General features: G+C 41.2%; 1 protein-coding gene across 1 annotated transcript in view; it reads right to left on the bottom strand.

Moving 5' to 3' along the window:
- Positions 1-1181: 1181 nt before the first annotated feature.
- Positions 1182-22699, bottom strand: part of negr1 (neuronal growth regulator 1) — a gene marked incomplete at both ends in the record, with an annotated part of 150727 nt that continues 129209 nt past the window's right edge. The window contains one exon of the mRNA XM_080531060.1: positions 1182-1282. Coding sequence (XP_080387186.1) covers positions 1182-1282 — 101 coding nt within the window. The remainder of the gene's footprint in view (positions 1283-22699) is intronic.

Here is a 22699-nt window from a genome sequence, read left to right as displayed (position 1 = left end):
CTATTCATCACATAGCAGATACAGTGTCCCCCGCAATGTTATGAAGAGCTTATGAAGGAATAGAACCTAAAGCTCTTATTAAGGGATTTCTCTTCTGTACACCCAAACAAACAAAGAACACCTAGAGAGGACGTCGCCAAACCCAAACTGCTCCACTCACAGGTTTCTCTGTGGGATCATTCCCTATATCTCTTCTCAACCCAGTTATGATTTGAGGAGAGTAGGAATGCGTCTTTTATTCAAACACAAATATGAAAACATGGGCTGTAACTTTCCTACCGTAAATCCTCTTCAATACTGTCAATTAGTGAGCTCAGATTTTCGGATGAAATTGTAATGATATACATGTTGTGAAAATCAAAACATGCCCCAGTCTGACAGAGCTACTATTAGCACAACTTAAGTATGTTATAAAGTTACATACTTGCTACTTGTTGTTGACTGTCTGGTCAGATACTGTGTAAGAGGCAGGCAAATATAATGAATGTAAGGTGCCTTCCTGAATATGACAAAAAGAGATCTGCCTGCCCCCAAAGTCTGTTAAGTTGTTCAGCCTTTCATCTATTATATTAATATGTTTACAAATACATCTTGAAAGATCCATGTCATGTTTCTATCATGCTCTAAACCATAATTTGTATTGAATGGAAATTAAATGTACAGTACGTCTTTGCTTTGTTCAACCCCTAATACTTTCAATACTGGCTACAACATTGGTATGGTATTTGTGTACTGACGTAATAGAGCGACTTGGCACAATGGCATCTTTTAAGCCATTTACAAAAACAGATGAAAATGTCAGTTTCCACCACCACCACATCCTGGCGAGAGAATGAAAGAGCTCATTTTAGAGTCGTCAGGGTCTTTGATAAGAGGGACAATGAGCACTGATTCACAAAGTGGGTAATCAGAAATCCCCCCCCCCCCCAAAAAAAAGAAAGAAAGAAAAAAAAACAAAAAAAAAACTAAAGAGAATCATAAGTATATACAGGATGAGAAATCCAAATTCCACTGAGAAAATAAAAAATAAAGACCAAAAAATCCCACATAAGTAATGCTGATTATATCCCACACTGCTTCAAACAAACTGTTACCAGATTGGATCCAGCCATCAGCAATGTCAAAGGATTCATAAATGCTTGAAGGGCTCTTTACAGTCTCTGTGTAATGGCTACCCTCCACTAGTACACACTGATGAAGGAGGCGACGGCCAGGATCAGGTACCGGCAGGCCAGCAGGACTTGCGCACTTCCTGTACTCCCATACGGCGCGGTGTTGGGGGCTGCAGACAGGAAACAAAAGACGCACTGATTAAAATGATTGCACTCTCAGACACGCCACACCTCTTGTTCTCAACCGGCTTGTCAGTAAAAAAATATATTGCTCCCAAGAAAACACTAATTACGGCAAATGTTTACACCTCGAACAAACTCTCTTAAAAGGTTTCCTCCAATCATCTGCAGGTTTCAATCATATTGCTTTCTCCTTTCCTTTCAGGTCAGTTAGCCCCAAAGGAACAAGGAGAGGAGGAGAGGAAGCTACAGTATCGATGGTGTTAGGATGTGGCATTTTCATGTGTTTAGTCCAAGGCAGCTCTGCTTTCTGTTGTTTCAAAGGATGCACTTTTATTCTGACCAGTGGATACAGTAATGCCACAATGAAGCTCCTTAGGTAAAGACGTATCTCCCTCAGAGCTGCAGCAGAGCTGGAGAGGGGGGAGGGAGAGGCAGAAGGAGAGGGGAAAAGGAGAAAAGAGGGAGAGGCAGAAGGAGAGGGGAAACGGAGAAAAGAGGGAGAGGCCAGGTCTTTCATTTGGAGAAGTGACACAGGCCCTGGCTCCCCGGCACACTCTACCTGGGGAAATCATATGGCGCACAGCCCAGCTCAGCAGGGGGGCTCTATTTACACGGATATGTAATTAGTTCACCATGTTATTCCTTAGATGTGGACTTTTCACACACACATACCAGAGTAAAGGTGCGCACAGCACAGTGCAGTCAGTATTGCTCTCTCTCTCTCTCTCTCTCTCTCTCTCTCTCTCTCTCTCTCTCTCTCTCTCTCTCTCTCTCTCTCTCTCTCTCTCTCTCTCTCTCTCTCTCTTTCACATCTTTACTGTAAACACAAAAAAGCACACACAAACCTCAAACACTCCGGAAAAAACTTTTATACTTCATCGTCATGTATGTTCTACAATGTACAGCAAATGTTTCCTTTTGAGGATCACTATCACATGAAGCTGTATCTATGGTGTTTGAATTCAATAAGATGCTGCATTGAGTTTCATATAAGTGTCAATGTGGAAAGTTGCTATTTTGACAGGAGGACACATTTTCGTACACATACTAACAGGGTTGTGACAATTTTGTGTGGAGATTTCACTGTCAGTGCCAGAGCGAAAAAAGCTACACATCCCATTATCACGCATCCTACATACACTACATTTCAGCCTGATATTTTCAAAAATGATATGTAGGTATTATGCTTGTTGTTTACCTATTACTGTGGAAACTGTATTCCCCCACAAATGGAGAGCAAAAAAAAGAATGGATTGAATAGAGGAGAGAAAATGGTGCAAATTGTGATGGTGTGTGTAAAATGCATGCAGGGCTGTGTGGACTAGTCTCTCTCTCTTTCTCTCTCTCTCTCTCTCTCTCTCTCTCTCTCTCTCTCTCTCTCTCTCTCTCTCTCTCTCTCTCTCTCGTCTCTCTCCCCCTCTCTTTCTGCTGCCATCCATAGCAGAGGATAATGACACAGTTTTCCTGGGCTGCGAGAGCCGAGATGGTAACCATGGCAACAGCTCCTGTCCTGTTACGGCCCTACTGCTGGAGTCTGAGTACGCATTGTGTAGCCAGCCACGCTACGAAATAATTTGGGGTGCCATAAGCAAATCCCTTTCTTTTTCACAGTTAGAATGTCTTATCCCATCCGGACAAGGCTTGGTGTGGGGTGAGGTGAGCGAGCACAATCGGCATAATCGCCTGTACAATATTCATTTTATATCCCCAGGAAGTTCTTTTATAATTATTTAAGTGATAATGATTCTGGTGTATGATCAAATATGCCAACACTACCAATTTATAGTAGAAGTGAATAGGGAGAGAGAGAGAGAGAGAGAGAGGGGGGGGGGGAGTCTATATTAAAGGACCCTCTTCTTTGCAGTGCTTCATTTTGGGCTTGTTTAATATCCCCCTGTGTCTTCTTCTAAAACCTGGGCCTCCGTTGTTTTGACTGTGTGGGCTGTAACTTGCTATTTTAATTAACTCCCCAACCAGGAACTGCCTGCAACACCATTTCTCTCAGCTCCTTAACATGAAGGGAATAGGAAGAGAGAGAGAGAGAGAGAGAGAGAGAGAGAGAGAGAGAGAGAGAGAGAGAGAGAGAGAGAGAGAGAGAGAGAGAGAGAGAGAGAGAGAGAGAGAGAGAGAGAGAGAGAGAGGGGAGATTTCAGAATTGGCGAGAGCACAATATCTCAATACTGTATACAGCACCTCAGTGGATTGGAATTTAATTGCCATGTACATCAGTGAGCTACAATGAAGCACCACGAATCCTAGACAATATATCATACAGAAACCAACAGCAATGAGACAAGCGTGTTCCGAGACCAGCACGCTCCAAAGGGAAGAGGAACGGAGAGATAAGCGAAGATGAAAGTGATACGCTTCAATTATTGTTTTGCAATAGACTGGAATGAAAAACTAAAGCCCCCAAACCCCAAGTCATATGAAACTAACAATCCCTTTTTCTTCTTTTCCGGAATGGAGAGATCATTCTAAGGAGTGTGTGCCACCCGTGTCGAAACAGGCTTCTAATGGTTGTCACTAGCAGCCCACGAATCATATGCACAACAAATGCTCAACCCCCTGAACCTCCGTCACAGTTGACATATATAATGAATCATTCTGAAATATGCCATACTGACACTGAAAGCAGGGAGCATGTTGGGTACAATCACAAGCGTCACTCACAACGTTGTAATTCATCTGAGCGTTATATGAGTATCAACAGCTAGGTGCCGCCTTCTTCTTCTTGCCCGTGCCGAGATTTGTAGTTTGTTAATTTCAATTAAAAGATAAATAAATAAGTCATTACCCTATACCCCCAAATGCTATTCAACCCATGGTATGTGAAATAGAATAGATGTGACGAAACGCTAAAAAACTAAACGATAAAAACATTGAAGGACTAATCGCTACAAAAGCAACCTTTTGTCAGATATAATAACCCTCAAAAGCTAGAGTACCAATTCTGTGTGATGATTCATGCTCATAGTTGTTTGTGTCTCTGGGCTGTCATGGCTGACCCATCACTATCCCCCTGAGGACAAGGCCTCTGAGATGGGCTACTCTGGCCCTCAGTGAGGTTCAATGTCCTTGACCATCAATCAGTGGTTTGTGCTCCCCGCCACAGCCCTGCAGAGAAAAGCCCAAATGAGTCACATTTGAGACCAGGGCTAAACCTGGGTAAAAACCCCATGCATGAACACTCTCCAGCTCGTGACGTTAGAATTATAAGGTTCTATCTCAATTTTTGTCAAAATTGAGTTTTTTTTACATAATCTGATCCATTAGGTGTTTATTAATGCCTGTGTGGTGTTATTTTTAAAATGTTGACATTTTTGAGTTAGTAATTCATAAAATACAAAGGTTCCATCTCACAAAACATAATGGAATGTAAAAACTTTGACGCTCAATATCTCTGAACTGCCCTAAACGGAGATAGAACCGATAGATCACAAGCTACCATGATGTCGCATGTGGAGTATGCTTTACACTCATTACCCTACTTGCATAGTACAGTATCCTACTGAACATTACATTTGACGGCATACTGTATGTGCACTACACTCTACCTCTGCTAGAATATAATTCATGCTCACCATCCGTCTTAGTGTCTCACTAGCAGTATGCTGCTGTATACACTACTGGGTCACAACTCACTCGGTGCGCCGATTTCTCTCTCTCTATTTCCTCCTGCTGCTCTACAAGTAAACTGCACTCTGATGCTTGATGAGAGGAGTTGGTGTTCGGAGCTCATAGTCTTTATCGCCCGTTACGATATAATGTACATTCCAATGTGCTGTGGAGCTCATTTGGGCCCCATCATTTACATTAGCCTCATAATGATGGCAGGGCTCCATTGAGATGTCCTTCAGACGTTATTTTCTCTTCCACCTCTGTGTATCCACACCTCCCGTGCCTTAGGGTTATCAACCCCCAGCAGAATGCTTTCAAGGCACAGGCGGTAATAGCTCGTTTCAGCATCAGTATCAGACTGAACGGAGAGCCGGGGTCACCTGATAGCTTGTGAGTGAGCGGGCGGTCTTCAGTGGTGGCAGGATCCGGCCTCGAGCTTGACTTAATCAACAGCCTCAGTGGGGTTTCTTGAGACATGAGAGAACCTTAACATGCTGTGAGCACAGAGGGGAACCCCAACACTGAATGGTTCAGATACTGTTCATTTTCATTATTGATGTTCCCTCCTCTCCGCTTCGGTTTGTCCACAGTGCTCATTGAAATACGTCCAGACACACCACAGCAATAGAGTATAGTGTTATATGATTTGAATAACAATATTCAGAAATGGGCCTGCTTTAATTCGTGAATGGCAAAATAGTACAAATTCCTCCAAAACACATGGTTTGTTAGAATTATACATTCAAGGACATTCTGTTTACTGTACATTGTCTTGCAAATTATGTATTTTACACCCACTGAATACTTTATTAGGAACACCTGTCAACAGTCCAAGCTGGTGGAGGTGGTGTAATGGTGTGGGGAATGTTTTCTTGGCACACTTTGGGCCTGTTAAAACCAATCAATCATAGCTTGAATTCCACAGCCTATTTGAGTATTGTTGCTGACCATGTGCATCCCTTCATGGCCACAATGTACCCATATACAGCATCCTCTACGTTTTACCTAATAACATTCTAAACAAATTCCAATATGTCCAGAACTCTGCTGCCCGTCTGCTCACCTCCACTCGCTGCCGTGACCACATCACCCCTGTCCTCCAAAACCTACACTGGCTCCTGGTCAAATACAGGATCCAATTCAAAATCCTACTCACCACTTACAAATGGTGCTTTTCCACTACCGACCCGACCCGACCCGACCCGACCCGGCCCGGTTCATTTTCCTTTCTCCACTGCCAACCGAGCCGTACCGGGCCATAGTACCCGTGCCGTTTTTAGTTCCAGTTCGAGAGGGGTACTTTCGGTACTTTTTTGCCAGGCTGTGTGTGACGTGTGACGCTGCAGACCGTTGATTGGTCACAACATCGTCATCCCATGTTCCCGAGTTCACCGCTAACCGCCATTTTTAAATACCACAACAGATTTCGCTCTCGGAAATGTCATTTACTTTTTCTGTAATTACTTATTAATAAAGATTTTAAAAATTATGATAACCATCTCATTATCTTAGTTTAATGTCATTTCAATGCATCCTAGAACTCTTCTTTACAACAAGCATAACAAAAAAATTCGTTATTATGGCAATGTGCTGTGCCTATGCTAGACCGTTCCTCAGTCCAACACGCTTCTTCATCCCCCTTCTAAAACTGCCATCCCCCCTTTTCATCCCGTATGTCATTTTATCAAAGAACATGGTATTACTGTTATTTCAACAGACCAGACATTTTCGCCGTTCACTCATGACCCAAATGGCGGTAGATTCGCGTCTTGCTCCCTTTAACACAATGTCGGCGTAAATGACATTGGTAAATGAACAAGAACATGCAGTAACATGCACGTAACATCCATATGCTGTATAAATAAATATATTTGACTACCAGTAAGACACCTGAGCACTCGTATCTATAACAAACACGGAGATTGTATGAGCCCCGGCGTCAGTCCAATGAGAGCGTTCCGTAGAAATACATCACTCCCTGTCTAACGTTATATATCTAACGTTACATGTTTTAAGGCTGATCTGTGCATGATAGTGCTACATTTTGACATCATTCTAAAGGCTAAAACACTTTGAATGGAATAGATAGGAGTAATTTATGGAACGCATGAGCATGACACTCGCGCAGAGTTCATCTCGCATTTCCCCCCGTTGATGTGACGCTATAGCTGTATAGCGGCACTTATTTAAACGGAAACAATCCGCAATCCAATCCGAGCAGTTGTTATTATGTAATATTATTGATGGATGTGCCATTTTTGATGGAGAGCAGTGTGCGGATGAGAGCATGTAGTGATAATGCCGTGAACGGCATAAAAACACATCTGCGCTAGAACTAGAACTACTAGATCTACTAGAACTGAAAGCGGCAAGTAACAGGCATGTAACGTTACATGTTTTAAGGCTGATCTGTGCATGATAGTGCTGCATTTTGACATAATTCTTATCGCATTTCCCCCCGTTGAGCTGTATATCGGCACTTATTAAAGTGAAGTGCTCTTATGACACGTAACTCCTCCTACAGTCCCGGGTCGCTCCGGGTCTGTTGTGTATAATGGAGAAGCGTTTCTGAAAGTATGGTACGGGTAGGATACAAATGCGTGCCGAGCCGAGCCGTACCGGGCTGGTCAATGGAAAAGCGATCAACAATCTGGCCCCCTCCTACCTTGCCACCCTCGTCCCCCTCCACACCCCCTCCCGTTGCCTCAGGTTTGACGACCAAACCACCCTCAAGACCACCAGGACCAAGCTCCGGACCTGGGGTGATAGGGCCTTTTCAGCCGCAGCCCCGTCCCTCTGGAACGCCCTCCCCAACCATATCAGACAGGCCTATACCCTGCCAACATTTTAACAGGCCCTCAAACCCACCTCTTCAAGCTCGCCTTCACCAGTTAAACCTCTCCCTCTCCCCTTCCCATGTATCCCCAGCACTACCTTATTAGGCTGCTATACTTTCTTTTATTTCTTTTTTGTTTATTTTTATTATTACTACTCAATCTTTTCAGTTTGTAAAGCATCTTTGAGTGTCTAGAAAAGCTCTATAATGTATTATTATTATTAATATTATTATATTCTATGGTTACTTCCAGCATCATAATGCACCTTGTCACAAAGCAAGTTGTCTCAAACTGGTTTCATGAACATGACAATGAGTTCAGTGTTCTTCAGTGGCCTTCCCAGTCACCAGATTTGAATCCTATAGAACACCTTTGGGATGTGGTAGAATGGGAGATTCACAGTTTGAAAGTGCACCTGAAAAATCGACAGGAATTGCATAATGCAATCATGTCATAATGGAAATGTTTCCAACACCTTGTGGTATCAATAATGAAGAATTTAGGCAGTTTTGAGAGCAAAGGGAGGCCTTACCCAGTATTAGTATAGTGTTCCTAATTAAGTGTCCGGTGAGTGTATATTCACTCAACAAAAAACAACATGCAATTATATCTCCCATGAACTTCACTTCACAACATTTTAAATTGGAAAGTATTTACATAATTTTGATCAAAGCACACCATGTATTGGGAATAAACAAAGTGAATCGGTTCAACACAGATTCATCGTTATAAAAGCAAAAGGTTTCCAGTAGCAGTTTTTTGAAAGCATAATTACTGTACAATTTGAGTGCTTTATACTAAATCCGTTAAATGTTTTAGAGGCTTAATGAAATGCATTGGGACATAAATGAAACGCGTCAGCACTGAACTTAATGTTGTAGGCAGTCCTGTTTTAGGCCTCTCTCTCCTAAACTCTCTCTTTCTCTCTTTATCTCTCTCTACCTCTCCCTCTCACTTTTTAATGTTTACCATGTTTTCTTCTTGAAGCAGGCCTTTTCCAAGCTCTCCTATATGCTGACTCAGGCCCTCATGATGACAGCTCAAACTGGTTGTGAAGGATTCCTTATGGGGCATCAACACCACTTGCATCTCTGAGAGATGAGCTATGTATGATATTCACTTCAGCCAAGATGAATCTCTCTCTTTGTGCCCTGCCATCCCATGTCCCTCCTCCTGCTGCATAGCTAAGGAATATGTACTGCACTACGCAGAATAGTCTCAAATTCCTTCAATGCTGTCTTACAGTAAAGGCAATTGTATGTTATCTACTGTATACAGTATTTGTGATGGTATGGTTTGTTATTTAAATTTCTCAGAACTAGGGAAGTGATTACCTCAGTTCAGATGAGACTATTTGAACCAGACTAACATGGGATTTCTTACTGATCATCTGTGCACAAGGGCACTAGTCTCAGCCTGGATTTGCTGGGATGGGCATTTGCAGAAAAAAATCCATAGATTTGTTCATATTTACTTTTACTGTGCTGTTAATTGATTTCTCGAAAATCAATTATGTAGTTTACAGAAATGATTGAATCAGAATGAAAAAGGGTCTAATCAATGGACTTAGTGATTAGCATATGTGGTCGTATTCCAGCAACTGACCTAGTGCTGTATGGAGAATAGTATTATCTGTGTGGACCCTCGCCATATGTTTACATTAATTATTGCTATCTGAGCCTTTGTTGAATGATCCACCCATAGGCTGTGAGTGTCACATGAAATATTCCTTTATTACACCAAGACAAAACCTGGGGCCCTGAACACACTAGGTTTTATACTCACCACCTTGTTGTTGGCTGCCCCAGGGATGTACAGATAAAAGCCATGGTGTCTTAAAGTGAACTCCATTCATGCAAGATCTTTGGTATTTTATGCAGCACTTCAAGGAAGGGGGTGCTCAACAGAATACTAAAAATCGATTCGGTGCATGTTTCTGAATGCCTTATTTTCTCGTCGCCTTTTGAGGGATCATTTAATGTACAATGTTTGACAGTGCAAGGCCAAAAGACGGAAATAGACATTTTACATTCTATTCATCATAGACCCCCGCCTGCTATACTGTACTCCTGTGCCAAATACACATGCTAAAACTGTTCTCTTGACACACCCCCGCCTGTGAGACTTAAGTAGGGCCGAGAAAAAGAACGAATCTTCACTTCTCACAAATGAGAATACTAATTGCTGAGCTGTAATTAATAGTTAAATAGTGTTTCGGGAAGTCAGGGAGATGGTTGTTTAGGTCGCACTAATGAGAGGGAAAATTAAGTCTGTCTATGTCATATATTTACTGGAGTTGTGAAATCTACAGTAGTAGAGAGGTGAGGTCTGGGAAAGTAGTCACGACAACAGAGTTGTTCAACCTACAGTATCCTGAACAGCTGCTATATAGACACTGTATTGTGGAACAGTAATATCAATCTGAGAACAGACAGATCTTTGATTTGCACAAGACGAGAATCCAGCAGTGGCAGACAATATCAACTACTTCTACAGAAAGTGTCAAAGCGCACACAAAAGCGCCTTCAACTGTTATCACCCCCAAATCCACTTTATCCTTTCTTCTGTAGGCTTATCCTATCTGGCACACTGACACTATCTGTGTGTGACTTACACAGCTGCATAAATACCACATCCAGCACATCCAGTGACACATGCACTTTCCCTCCATACGGGCACTGTCAGGCGCCGCATGCAGCTCCCGGGCTGGGAGGAAGTACTCTCCTGCTTTCCGCCAGAGGTCAAACATTATTGAACAGAATGACTGAGGAGAATGATCTTGTTTACGGACAAATTAGACCAGAGGATTGACCCTTAGCTCAACCCAAACGGGAGCTCAGTGGAAGCTAATATCAATATATTTACTAAAACCCCCAGTGGCTACCAAAAACCAGGTCAAACTGATACTGATATACATATTCATAAGAATCCACCATTCACTTGGGAAGCTGACTCATCTCTCTAACTACGGGATATTCCGGCTGGAAATGAGAGCATCGAAAATGTCAGTTCAATTATGTTATATTCATTATAGCCATTACTGTAGAATGCATCGAAATAGAAAGCTATCGTTCCAATGCCATCTATGACCACCTACCCAATAGCTAATGATCAATGTTTCAGAAGTAATTTAAAATATGCCAATTTAATAGTTAGGCTAATAAGAGTAAGATCCAATTACTGAGTTCCTCTATGAAAGCTAATGTGTTCTTTTCACTGCAGGGGAGAGGGAATCCTTGATTAATACTAAATAAAATAAAATAAATAAAGACAAGCCTCTTGGCAAGAAACACCATTCCTGAGTATTACCCAAAAATGCTTGATAAAAACACATAAAGATAAGCTATTGGCATATCAAGTGTGACACACACAGATACTACATATTTAGATTACACTAGATTTCTGTGAAGTTACAATAAAAAGTTTGAAGATCTTGTGTAGTAACAAATGACTATGGATTTAAACACGCTCCCCCCACATAAGATTCATGACAACTGTCTCTGTTTTGGTCAGACAGCATTTAGCTACTTGTTCATTGTAATTAAATGATTTTTCACTTTGAAAACTGAATTGGTCAATTCACAGCGCAGCACCATACACCATCTTGTAATGACGAGGTGGACAAATCTATTCCTCCTGCCACCATGTGTCCAATTATTATTTGGGGCACACTTAAGCCTGGAATTATGCACTTCGTAAGAGCACCAATACACACACGCTAGGCATCTTAGAACAGCAATACACTGTGTGTGTATCTGTATAAGCGTTAATTAGCATTAGCATGATTTGTTTCCTAGGCTTGAATATGAATATGAAATCATAGTTCATCATAGTAAAATAATGAAAAGCCCATAGACATGTTTCATAAAGTGTTCACATTTGGATAATGCCATAACAGTCTGATATAACTTACTCAGACGAAATACATCCAAAATGGCAAATTACTTGTATCAGTTAATTGCGTTTCATGAAGCCAAACACTGTTTATTCATATTTATAAGCAAGACAGCAAGAAAAAAACAACTGTTTAATATCTATTTTCTCTTTACTTGGGCAAGCCCTGGAAATCACAGTTTCATCTGAGCAGAGGGAGAGAGAACGGCTCCTATTCATCTCCAAACCCACATCAATCACCCAAATGTCAACAAACAAAGCAAAGGACACACTATAAAAATCTAATCTCATGGCAGACATGTACAAGTGATAGAAATAAACAACCCCGGGAGTGAATATCCTCCAGGATATTTTCCCTGGTTGCTATGCCCTGCTGCTGCTGCTGCTGCTAGCAACACACACACACACACACACAGACAAGCGGGCCCAAATTCCACTATTAATATTCATCCATTTTGCATTGGGATGCAGCACGACTATGGGCCCGTAGGGAGCCACCCACTTTCACAGAGCTCCCCCATGCTAGACGGCATTAGAGAAAACTGTAAAGCAAAATGGACTAATGCACTCTCTCCCCTCAAACCCACTCTGACAAAAGTGGCTGGGATTGGACAGAGGGTGAGGCTACTCCTGCTCCGCTCCTTGACTGTTTTACTATGGTATTTCGGAGTGGTTTGTTAAGAAAATGGGGGCGCTTATGACTTCAGAGGCAGCCCCCATGGCCTTGGGGTATACTGCACTCTCAGACGTCTTCCCCAACGGCATCGCTGACCCTCTAAATCATTACCACACGCAGAGAATGAGGGCCAGGATATCTCGCCACTGGCAATGAGTGCAATAAGGGGTTAACAGCCCTGTGTGTGTGGGCCTCAGAGACGGCTCCTTAATGCACATTCTTTACAATCCCCACCATCAAATGAGAACAACCATGTGAGGCATAAGGAGAGGTGTGATGTCTGAGGTGTTGTGTGAGGTGATTCATTGGGAAAAGGTGTCTTCCATGATGCAAGCCAGCATTTAATGAGCGTGTGTGTGTCAGTGTATTCAGCATATACTGAAGATGTGTCTGTCTGTGTGTGTGTGTGTGTGTGTGTGTGTGTGTGTGTGTGTGTGTGTGTGTGTGTGTCTGTGTTTGTGTATTTCTCATGGACCTCCTAAATCATTTACATCTATTTGAGCAAAGTTTTGTGCGACATGGAGGAGCCTTTGGCAAGGAAGGGATCAGTCAGTGTTTATGTGGCGGGCATTCTGAGGCATTCTGAGAAATTGAGCCAATAGACCTAACACTGGTATGCAAGCTAGCATCCAGGCTGTTCCCCAAAGAGAATGGCATTTCTGAATGTCATGACCTTTTCTAACCACATTTAAAAACCTCAAGGTTTTTGTTTGTCAATACAAATCTCAAAGAATCATAAAAGAAAAAATATGTGACAAATAGGTATAATTTTATGTGATTTGGGGGGGGGTCTCTTGTCTTGTCTTTTAAGGCTGAAGGAGACAGTGAGTGACGTGTATGAGGACTGTACTGACTTGATGGGGAGGGGAGAAATGGTCCTGGATAGAGAAGCACTTCCCCTCAAGGACTCTCAGAGACAATTGGGTGCCAAAGTCTAGGACATTGTCACAATGTGCACTACGGCATCTACTGCCCCACAAAGGCACAGTACACCCTGAGTGGTGGGGAGGGGGAAATGAAGACATCAAACTTGACAAACCAAAGGGAGGGACAGAGGTGTAGAATAGAACAATAATCAAAAAGAGAGAAGTAAAAGAGATTTCCAGGAGAAGACAAGAATATAAAATCACTCTTGTGCTCCGAGGATGCCATGCATGGATTCATGCAATCAATAACACCATGTTTACAGTGGGAAACCAGGTGAGACCAAACAACATTCATTCAAACATGCTGTCTCTCTGTAGGGAAAGATACAGGGGGTACAATGTGTGGTTGATCAATCTAAGGGTAAACACCAGTCTAACCCTATCATATTATATATCATTATGAAAACAAGCTAGGAGAACAAAACGCAGTTACTGTTCAACATCATTTCCCAGGACACTGTGTTTGACCGCAGGCACTGCTGATGAGGGAAACAGCAGTAGTTCAAATGCATTTCCATATCATGTCTCTCTGAATGTGCACAATATATGCCAAAAATAAACACTGAACAATTATTTCGATGCACATTCAAAGGGAGAATGTTTAGTAGAAGCTGTGGTAGCACTCTATCTTGACTCTTCAGGCTGCCGCTCCTACCAATGTCAGTCAGGGTCTGCCTGTAATGGGGGGAGAGTAATTACTGTGTAATTTCAACACTTATCATGGGGTGGCATATAGGCAACACACCCCTTCAAGATGCACACAGTGTGGGCGATGAAATGGGACTGGTGGGTAGAGTCCCAGAGGTTAAAGGGCCATCGGGCAAAGTGGTAAGAGAACCTTTCCCCCCTGGCACCAACACATGAAAGACGAGTAATCTGCTGGCAGCCAGTTGTCATATTAAACCCACAACAACGAGCCCGAGCCACGGCACTTCATGTCACAGATGGAGCATTTCATGGAATGGGGGCCGACAGAGCTACAGTAGCATCCTAACAGATGCTGTGTAACAAACGGGCTGGATGTTCAGTGGTTTTGTTGGCCACCGCTGACACAGTATGACAGATTTTCTCACAATCTGAGCAAAGTGTTAATTTGTGTTGCTTTTGTTTAACAAGTCCAAAAATGAATCTCCTGTGAACAGAACTAAGAGAGATGAATCATAAAGAGAATTAGTGTGGACAAAAGTGCCCACAGCAAGTGAACTCGGTGTGAAACTGCCCATTCATTTTGAAAAGGAAATATCAGCACAACCTACAGTAATACTTTCACCATATAAAAAAAAAAAAGAATAAAAAAAAAGAAGCTCTCTGTACATTACCTCAAAATGACACCCACTCTGCCAAAGAGTATTCTTGTTGGAGCAGAACAATGTACAGAGCAGTGTGGTGCCCTTGATGTGTACAGTAATCTCCAAATTGCTGAGAAAAGCCATCTTTTCTGATTTACTGTGTCCTCCGTTGTAAGTGTATGGCTTTCTTCAATCATACCCCTTAATGTACTGACCATTACAGTTTGTCCAGAAAAAGAATATACCCTGGTGTCTCAATTATAAAGAAAAGACAATCTCCATGGCAACCGTGTGTGGCTATAAAAAGGAAATGACTATCAATTTTCTGCTTCAAGTCTCACAAACTCTGAGCTCTTTGACTGTTGGTGAGAATCCTTTTGAGGCATTTGAGCAAACCAATAACACTTTGTTTTGCCCATTAAAAGGATTTGTATTTAACTTGACAAATGTTACTTCACGAGTAAGTATTTGGCTTTGAAAAACATTGTCTGACTATTTCAATCCGACATCAAAAAGGGGAAAGATGTTCAATCTGTAAGTGTGATGAGACACTGTGATCTTGGGCACAGTGATAGGAATGAGAGACTGTATAGAGAGGTAAAGTCAGAAAAGTATCGCTTGAAAGTGAATGATAAAGGATAAACACAGTGTCTAGATCAAGAGCTGGAATGAGAGGAGGGAATAAACAAGTGAATGATTGAGTGAATGAATGTGTAGTCTGTTAAAGATAAACATTAGAGGTGGGTAGAAGGCTCCGTAAGAATACCCAGACCTCACCACTACACTGGCATTAACCTCAAGAGGGCCATGGTGGGGGAGTCAGAGAAGTTTGTGGAGTAATTGTTTTTCCCGGGCTTGCAGGGGTATTTACCTGGGTTTAGTGTGCGCCGGCGTGTGTGTGTGGGACTGACAGCACGCTGAGGCTTGCATTTAATGGCCAGTGCTCGAGAGAGGAGGAGATCCAGAGTGGGAGAGATAATCAGAGGGAAGAGTGCATGTGGGAGAGAGGAAGATAATAGAGAGAGTGGGAGAGGAGGGAAAGGGGGAGAGGGGAGAATGGAGGCAGGATAGGAGCAGCAGTCAGGATGATGATCTGGGGGCATGGCCATTTGTAGCAGACCCTGACATCCTCTCTGTATAGTGAGAAAACCAAGGCTGGAAATTAATCTTCACAGGGGTTGAGAAAAGAAGACTTGAGCCCATGAAATATGTATGTGCCCGTTTATGTATTTCATATGGGGGGAAAGTAGATTATCGGGCATAACTGCAGCCCAAAATGTGCACAGAATGGACCCATTAGTATCAATGATTTTGGAAATGCATGTGCGTATCACACCCATTTTAAGCCATTATGTCCATAAGTCAATCTAATGACAATAGTTGTTAAGAAATGTGACTTTAACCAATACGGCTGGAAAGAGTTATGGCTGTAAAGATCATATTGTTTATGAAGTTATCTCCAAGCAAGTACATGTTCACATAACATAACACCACGAACTAACATAATACTCAACTGACTCTTGAATACCAACCAAACAATACAAAATAAACCTTCCTTTCATTTATTCTCATAAAGGAAATGACATGCTAGAGACAGACGATCATACCATGCATTCATACATTATTCGGCTAGATTATCAAGCTAATGGCTTCAATTAAGATAAATACATTATTTATATATTGTGCATTCAGCTTTTGTCACTGTTATCATAAAACCATTCATTGTGGGGACATACCTTCGACTGGAGCACAACATGGCCCCAAGTTCACTAGGATAAATGTAAGCACCAGTGGTCTATTTACGCAGCGAGGGAACTAGAGGTCAAGTATGATGTATGACATGCCATCTGCTTATCAGCCCCTTTCAGAGATGACTGTGGATTTTAACATGGAGCAAAATGAAGGTCAGTGAGAACCCTCGTGACAACACAGTACAGGGGTTCCTGGCTCTTGATCTTCCCCACTCCTGATACGCCATATATCTGATAAGCAAAGCTGAAATGCAACGCCAAAATGGATTAGCCTCAGATAGCACACTGTGCTGTATACAGTGCATGCTGGGTGAATAGGGGGCAGAGGTGTTTTATAGCGAGGTTGTTATTAAAATCAGTTAGAAGGGATTAAAGGCAGATGCTTGTCCCTTTCTTTACACACAGTAAACGACGTCCACAGGGAATTAGTATTCACTACTCAAACAAGAAACCACTGGAAGCTAATCAATAGATTCCAATATTATGCATTTCATGAATACTGAGGGATTCGTTCATCCAGCAGCTAATTTGTCATGCAATACATGTACGTATATACTAGCACTGACAGTGTGGCTTACTCCTTTAAGAAACACAAAAATAGAGTTGCTCCATATTCAGCTGCCAAGCTTGGTAAGAAAGCAGGAACATGATGAACATGGCGTCTACATCGCCCCATGCTTGTGTTGCCATTTCATCACCCTTCCATTCTCAAGTATTCATGTTCTGCCTGGTTCACTTCACATCTAAGAACTTTATCCATAACATCTATTACTCGCAACATGGAAAACAAAATATACACACTCTTAGGACCACTCTTCTTTTGAGTGTGTTGTTCAGGAGCTCTGCCATGGGTGAAGTCACTGCGAATAGAGAGGAAACATGTCTGCTGTGCAGATACAGCGAATGAAAAAAAAAAAGGCCTTGCATAATCGGGCACCTGATTCAACTGGACTCTCCAGAGTTTCAGATTACAGTTCGCCTGAGTTGAAAGTGCCTGACAAGGACGAGAGGTGAGAAGATGTGAAACAATTGTGTCTATTGGCTCTGAAATTAATGCAGTGTTATGTAACTGCAATGCACAGTGATCTTTCGTCTGGCTGACTACATCTAAAGGTAATTTAAGGACGGTACTACAGTCTCTCACTCATACAATGACATTGAAGAAATTCAATATAACTCGTCTCTGCTGGATAAAATCAGCAGAATCATGAATCTTGGTGAGAACAAAGTATATACAGAGTTGCACTACAGAACATATATCCATGACAAAGACACCTTTCCATCCCCCCACTATTGATAGTCTTTGTGAGTGTCTTTTGTTGTTCTAGATGACCCTGTTTTTGCAGTGATAATCAGTATTCAATTGATGTGGACGTGTGGCATAAGTTGAGCCATATGTTTGGGGTACAGTACAACGTTTTAGTATACACTAATGTAAGGCCCAAGAGTAAGAACACTTTGCCCTCCTGAATGCCAAAAGAGAGGGATTTCCAACGCCAAAATAGCAGCACTTGCCCCACTCATGTTTACCATTGAATTTTCAAAAAATATAGTCTCCTTTGAAGCTGCGTTTCAAGCCCTGCTAACAAAAACAATAGGATATAAACAACATGGGATATTATGATTCCTTCAAACAATATCTCACAATGTTGTGATGTTTATGTCCAGTTGATAACAGCTGAAAACTGACGTGACACCATTGTAGAGTGTGATACCAAAGTGATAATGATCTGGTGGACCAAACAATTATAGTTTCTAACCTTCAGCTCTAAAAGACATTAATTTGCAAGTGAATATTTGCCCTCCTTGCGTGACAGAGCAAATTCATATTAAAACATTTTGTAGTGTTGATCATTTTGAACATATAATATGGTTGACACTGAATGTGTCATACTGTACATTAATACTATCAAATCCAATTGTTTTCATTAGTAGCATATTTTTATTTTAAACTTCAATCTAAAGCATGTCATTAACTGTAATGCTCACATATCCCCCCTTTTGCACTGATAATTCCCCTCGTAGGCAAAACATGATAATCGCATATCGTGCAGAATCATGAAGGATATTAAACTTTAATGAAACCGGCGAAAAATGGTTTATGTGTTACGGCTTACATTCTAAACGATGCTACAATATTTAATGGAAATACTGTAGTCAACTGCATAAGACGATTTTTAATTTGAGATAGATAAGTAATATCTAGAGAAATAGATGTGCAATCACTAAAGAAGCAAATTAAGTGGTTTCAAAGTAGGGGCAAAAGTGCTGATAAGCTTTCCTTCTCATTCCAGTTGTTATTATTTACAAAGTGTTGGCCAAGAGCAAACATTAGGAACTTCAGAGACGAATAGCAAGTTGTATGTTCTCTGAGAGGGTACCATGTGTGGTGAATATCAACCTGCCTCTGGCTCTCACATGGAACCTGATCAAATAAGAGGCTTGGGAGCAGGAGAATCTACTGTGACCCCATTTAAAACCATCTTCCAAAGAAGACATTACCCCCAAATTCCAGACATAAATTACCTAAATATCATTTGATTACAGCAGTTTTCCATGGTTACTCAAAATAATTTGAGTAGTGCAACTTTCTGTGCCTGGGGTACAGCTGGATACAGTTTAAGTCACGTTGGAATTTTGGAAAGATGAATTTTGGAGAACATTAAATAGTGTTGACTATATCACTTTGAGGGACCATCCGACTAACTTTAAATCCCCCCCTTGGCAACAGAAAAAATGGTTATGAGTTCAAATAGTATTGAAAGATTTCACAATAAACTATGCAGAATAATTCTTTTGAGAAAAGCATATCACCCCCTGAGTATTCTGTTCTATTTTCCATTTCCCGCAAAAATCAAATGCATCATTCAAGGGGGGACATATTGAGTCAAACAAAAAAAAATCGCTGTCTTTTCAAAGGTTGCTACATCATGCCTCCCTCGTCAGAGATCAGATCGATGCTTTATGGCCTACTCTGAGACATTACAAAGACACATAAACCCTCGTGGAGTCGTTAATCTTGTCTTTCTTGAAGCCCTATGGCCTGTCTGGGGGAGAGGGTCACAGGGATGGAAGTGCTACGGCATGCCAACCCTCCAAGATTTATGAGAGCATTAGCTTACCTCCATAATTAGTTTAGTCTGATTATGTCAGAAACGGGGCAAAAATGATCTGTGTATTATTATGATTATTCAGAGCGGAAAAAAAGGCTAAAAAAGATGAATGAAATACTGATACAGTAAGGAAATCTTAGTCATACAGGTATGTCTGTTTTTGTTTTGTTATGTGGATGCATCTGCTTAACAACATGGCACTTGGGAAATCATGAGTTTAATCATACAGTATATGTAACTCACAACTCAAGACATGTAGGACACTACTGTCAATTGTATTCCTCCAAATGTTTAGAACGCTCCTTGTTATTCTGTGTTATGAAAGTTAAAGCCTATGGCAGCTTATTATCCTAGCTTTCACAGTATATTTGTTGAAATTGCACTATAGAGCTATACCAGATGTATAGTGTGTTTGAGCAGTACATTATGTTCAGCAAATACATACAATTCGTATGCTTAAGATAAAACAAGCAAGAGACCTCAATTGTCAACAAATCTGTGGTATTACCATTTAAAAGACAGGCACCACAAAGTTTTATGTGCCTGTAGACAAGAAAAAGATGTCAAGCTGCTGAGGCAGATGGTTTCTATTTCTGTCAGTACGGCTCCGTGAGTGTGAGTGAAAATAAACATGATGGAAAATTCAGAAAATCTGCATCTGTTTATATGATTTGTAAGTTAAAAATACTAAATGCTGTCCACGCGTTATCATTAGATGAGTTTTGGTGGAGGAGAAATATAGAACGTTTATTTTACGTAAGGAATCAATGAAAAAGGTTTGTTGTGGAAGATACCACTTGAAGTGAGAAAAGGTGTGTGTATGTATGCGCGTGCACGTGCATGTGTGTGTGTCTGTTGGTAGTAGCTAGGGATGTACCCGAATGTTATTGTTATTGTTATTAGGTTTAATGTTATTAGGAAAAAGCACAAATAATGCGATGGAAACAGATGCAGATTCTACCGAAGTTGCTCGTTATTATTCGAAAAAAAGCCATGATTTCTAGTCATTTCATTTACTACACATTATGATCGTTATATTCTAGTGGCCCCTACCGAGTCAGCGGAAGAGATCTGCAAGAGTTTTGCATCAAGGAGGAGGTATCAAGTGTGGGACCTAGCGAGACTAAAAAAGGCCCAATACCATTACACTGCTTGCCCCTAAAATGTAGCCCTACCCCTCTGTTTTGTGTGTGCACGTGTAGGGGTAGGTTGTCTCGATTCTTGTTGGGATAGAGGGGTAGGGCGAAATGGTAGGGCTACTTGGCCCTCCAAACTGAGTTTTTTCATAGGCAGACTCCAAACCGAGTGTTATGAGAAATCTCACAGAATTCCTTGCGAATCATCAGCAAGATAGTGGTGAATGCACAAACAACAAAAGAAAAACACAAATGTAATTATTTTCTTTGTTAATAAAGATTTTAAAAAGATGTTCTAAACGGTATTTCCCTCCTCACATTTTCTGAATTCATTAATATTTAAAAAACATAAATATTCCACGGGCCCGATGGGAAGCTTTGGTGGGCCGCATCCGGCCCGCGGGCCGCCTGTTGGTGATCCATGCTCTAAGAGCTATCACCACCTCAACAGCATGCCCAAACACAAGCAAGCACACTCTTCAGTTCACCAACTCTGAAGCAAAGCATACAAAAAGTTTTACTTATATACAAAAAAAAAACCTGTTAATCATAGCCTATTCTAGAGTAGTTAGAGAATAGTACTGTAGTGATCAAACTGTTACCTCTCTGACCATATGATTACAGACTAAAAGCAATGTATGCATTACAGCAAAAAAGTGAAGTGTTTTGGGCTATTATATTCACTTTGGAAATACAGCAAGTGCAATAACCTACCTATAACCTACATATAATTGGCACTGTAGCCTCTACTGAATTCAGAATTGTACATTATACTGTAGCTGTGCTTTCAAGGAACATATAGATTGATATTGAAGTACAAGACACTTCAATATCATTGGAGCATTGAACATTAACATAATATGCTGCTAAAGTGATTTCATCATAATCAAAGAATACCATGACAATGACACTGTATGGAGAGAAACATAGCAACATTGTATTGCTCCATTGGACGCTAGTAAATACAGTTATTTTACCTTTTTGAGACCAGTACATGTGTACTGGTACAAGTAACATGGCTCACATGACCAGTTGGTTATAGTGAAATTATTATTTTTGAAAAGGGTTAGTGCACTTTTCCACACAGTCTCCATTTCTGGGATGATGGGGAAAGCAAATTAATTAAATTATTATTATTTTATTATGGTGGGATTAAGTTTGACAGACAAATAATCGGCATTATCGTGTCAGCGTTACAGCGCTGTGTTTAGGTGTCTCCACTTACAGGGCATACAGGAAGAGAGTTGAACGGGAGGACTTGAATAGTGCTGCTAATAGGACATCTGAATTCTCATGTCGAGAAAGATTAACCACTCTGCCATCTGCAGAAATAAAACCGAATATGAACTGGTGCTTATAATGCATTTGGGATCAAAAGCATATTTTGTTTTATGGCACCGTCATGACAATGATGGAAGAAATGGTTCGCTGCTATAGTGTGTGGATGTCAGAGTAGAAGAAGCATTGCTTGTGGACAAACTAGATAACATGTGGTATGAGTAAATCAATCAGAAACCAAGGTACACCACACTGCATTTCACATCATTGGTATACTGAGGAGGTAATTCAAGTGTATCATCACGGTGGATGATGAGGTTAAGCATCAATTGGCAAGTTCCCAAAGGGAGGAAACATTTTTCACTTCATTGTCTCCTGTTTGATATTACCTTTAACAGTTTCCTATGAGGACCTGTTTCCCCCAACCCACTTGAGTCCAATGCATCCCCACCCCACTTGAGCAGAGATGACTGAAGATAATCATCTACAGTATCTTCAACATAATTAACAGACTTGGTATTAAAAAAAAGTTGAGGTGCAGTACCTGTTGCCAAGAAAAGAAAACAATTCCCTTTGCCAAGCTACTCAGCTAGGGCACAGCTACAATTAACTATAAATACCATTTGGAACTTGGAACTAAACAAGAACAGTTGGACGTTGAGTTAGTTTATCTCCACGATTGATGGTGCTGGCGTTGCATTGGACCATGAAATTGTCATTTGTTCTGCAAGCATTACATCAAATGAGAGTTCAGGGTTGCACGTGGCAGCGAGGCAGGCTTTGATTTGCATTCTGACAGAATCCCCATGGCTTATTAGATCATGTTTTAAATAAACAGGTAAGGGGTGCTGTAGAGTACATGCTCATCCCGAGACATGGCTCC

Source organism: Nansenia antarctica (assembly GCF_963989245.1).
Source record: "Nansenia antarctica genome assembly, chromosome: 1".
In the NCBI taxonomy this organism is placed as follows: domain Eukaryota; kingdom Metazoa; phylum Chordata; class Actinopteri; order Argentiniformes; family Microstomatidae; genus Nansenia; species Nansenia antarctica.
Note: the sequence above shows the minus strand (reverse complement) of the source record. Positions and strands in the feature narration are given on the sequence as shown.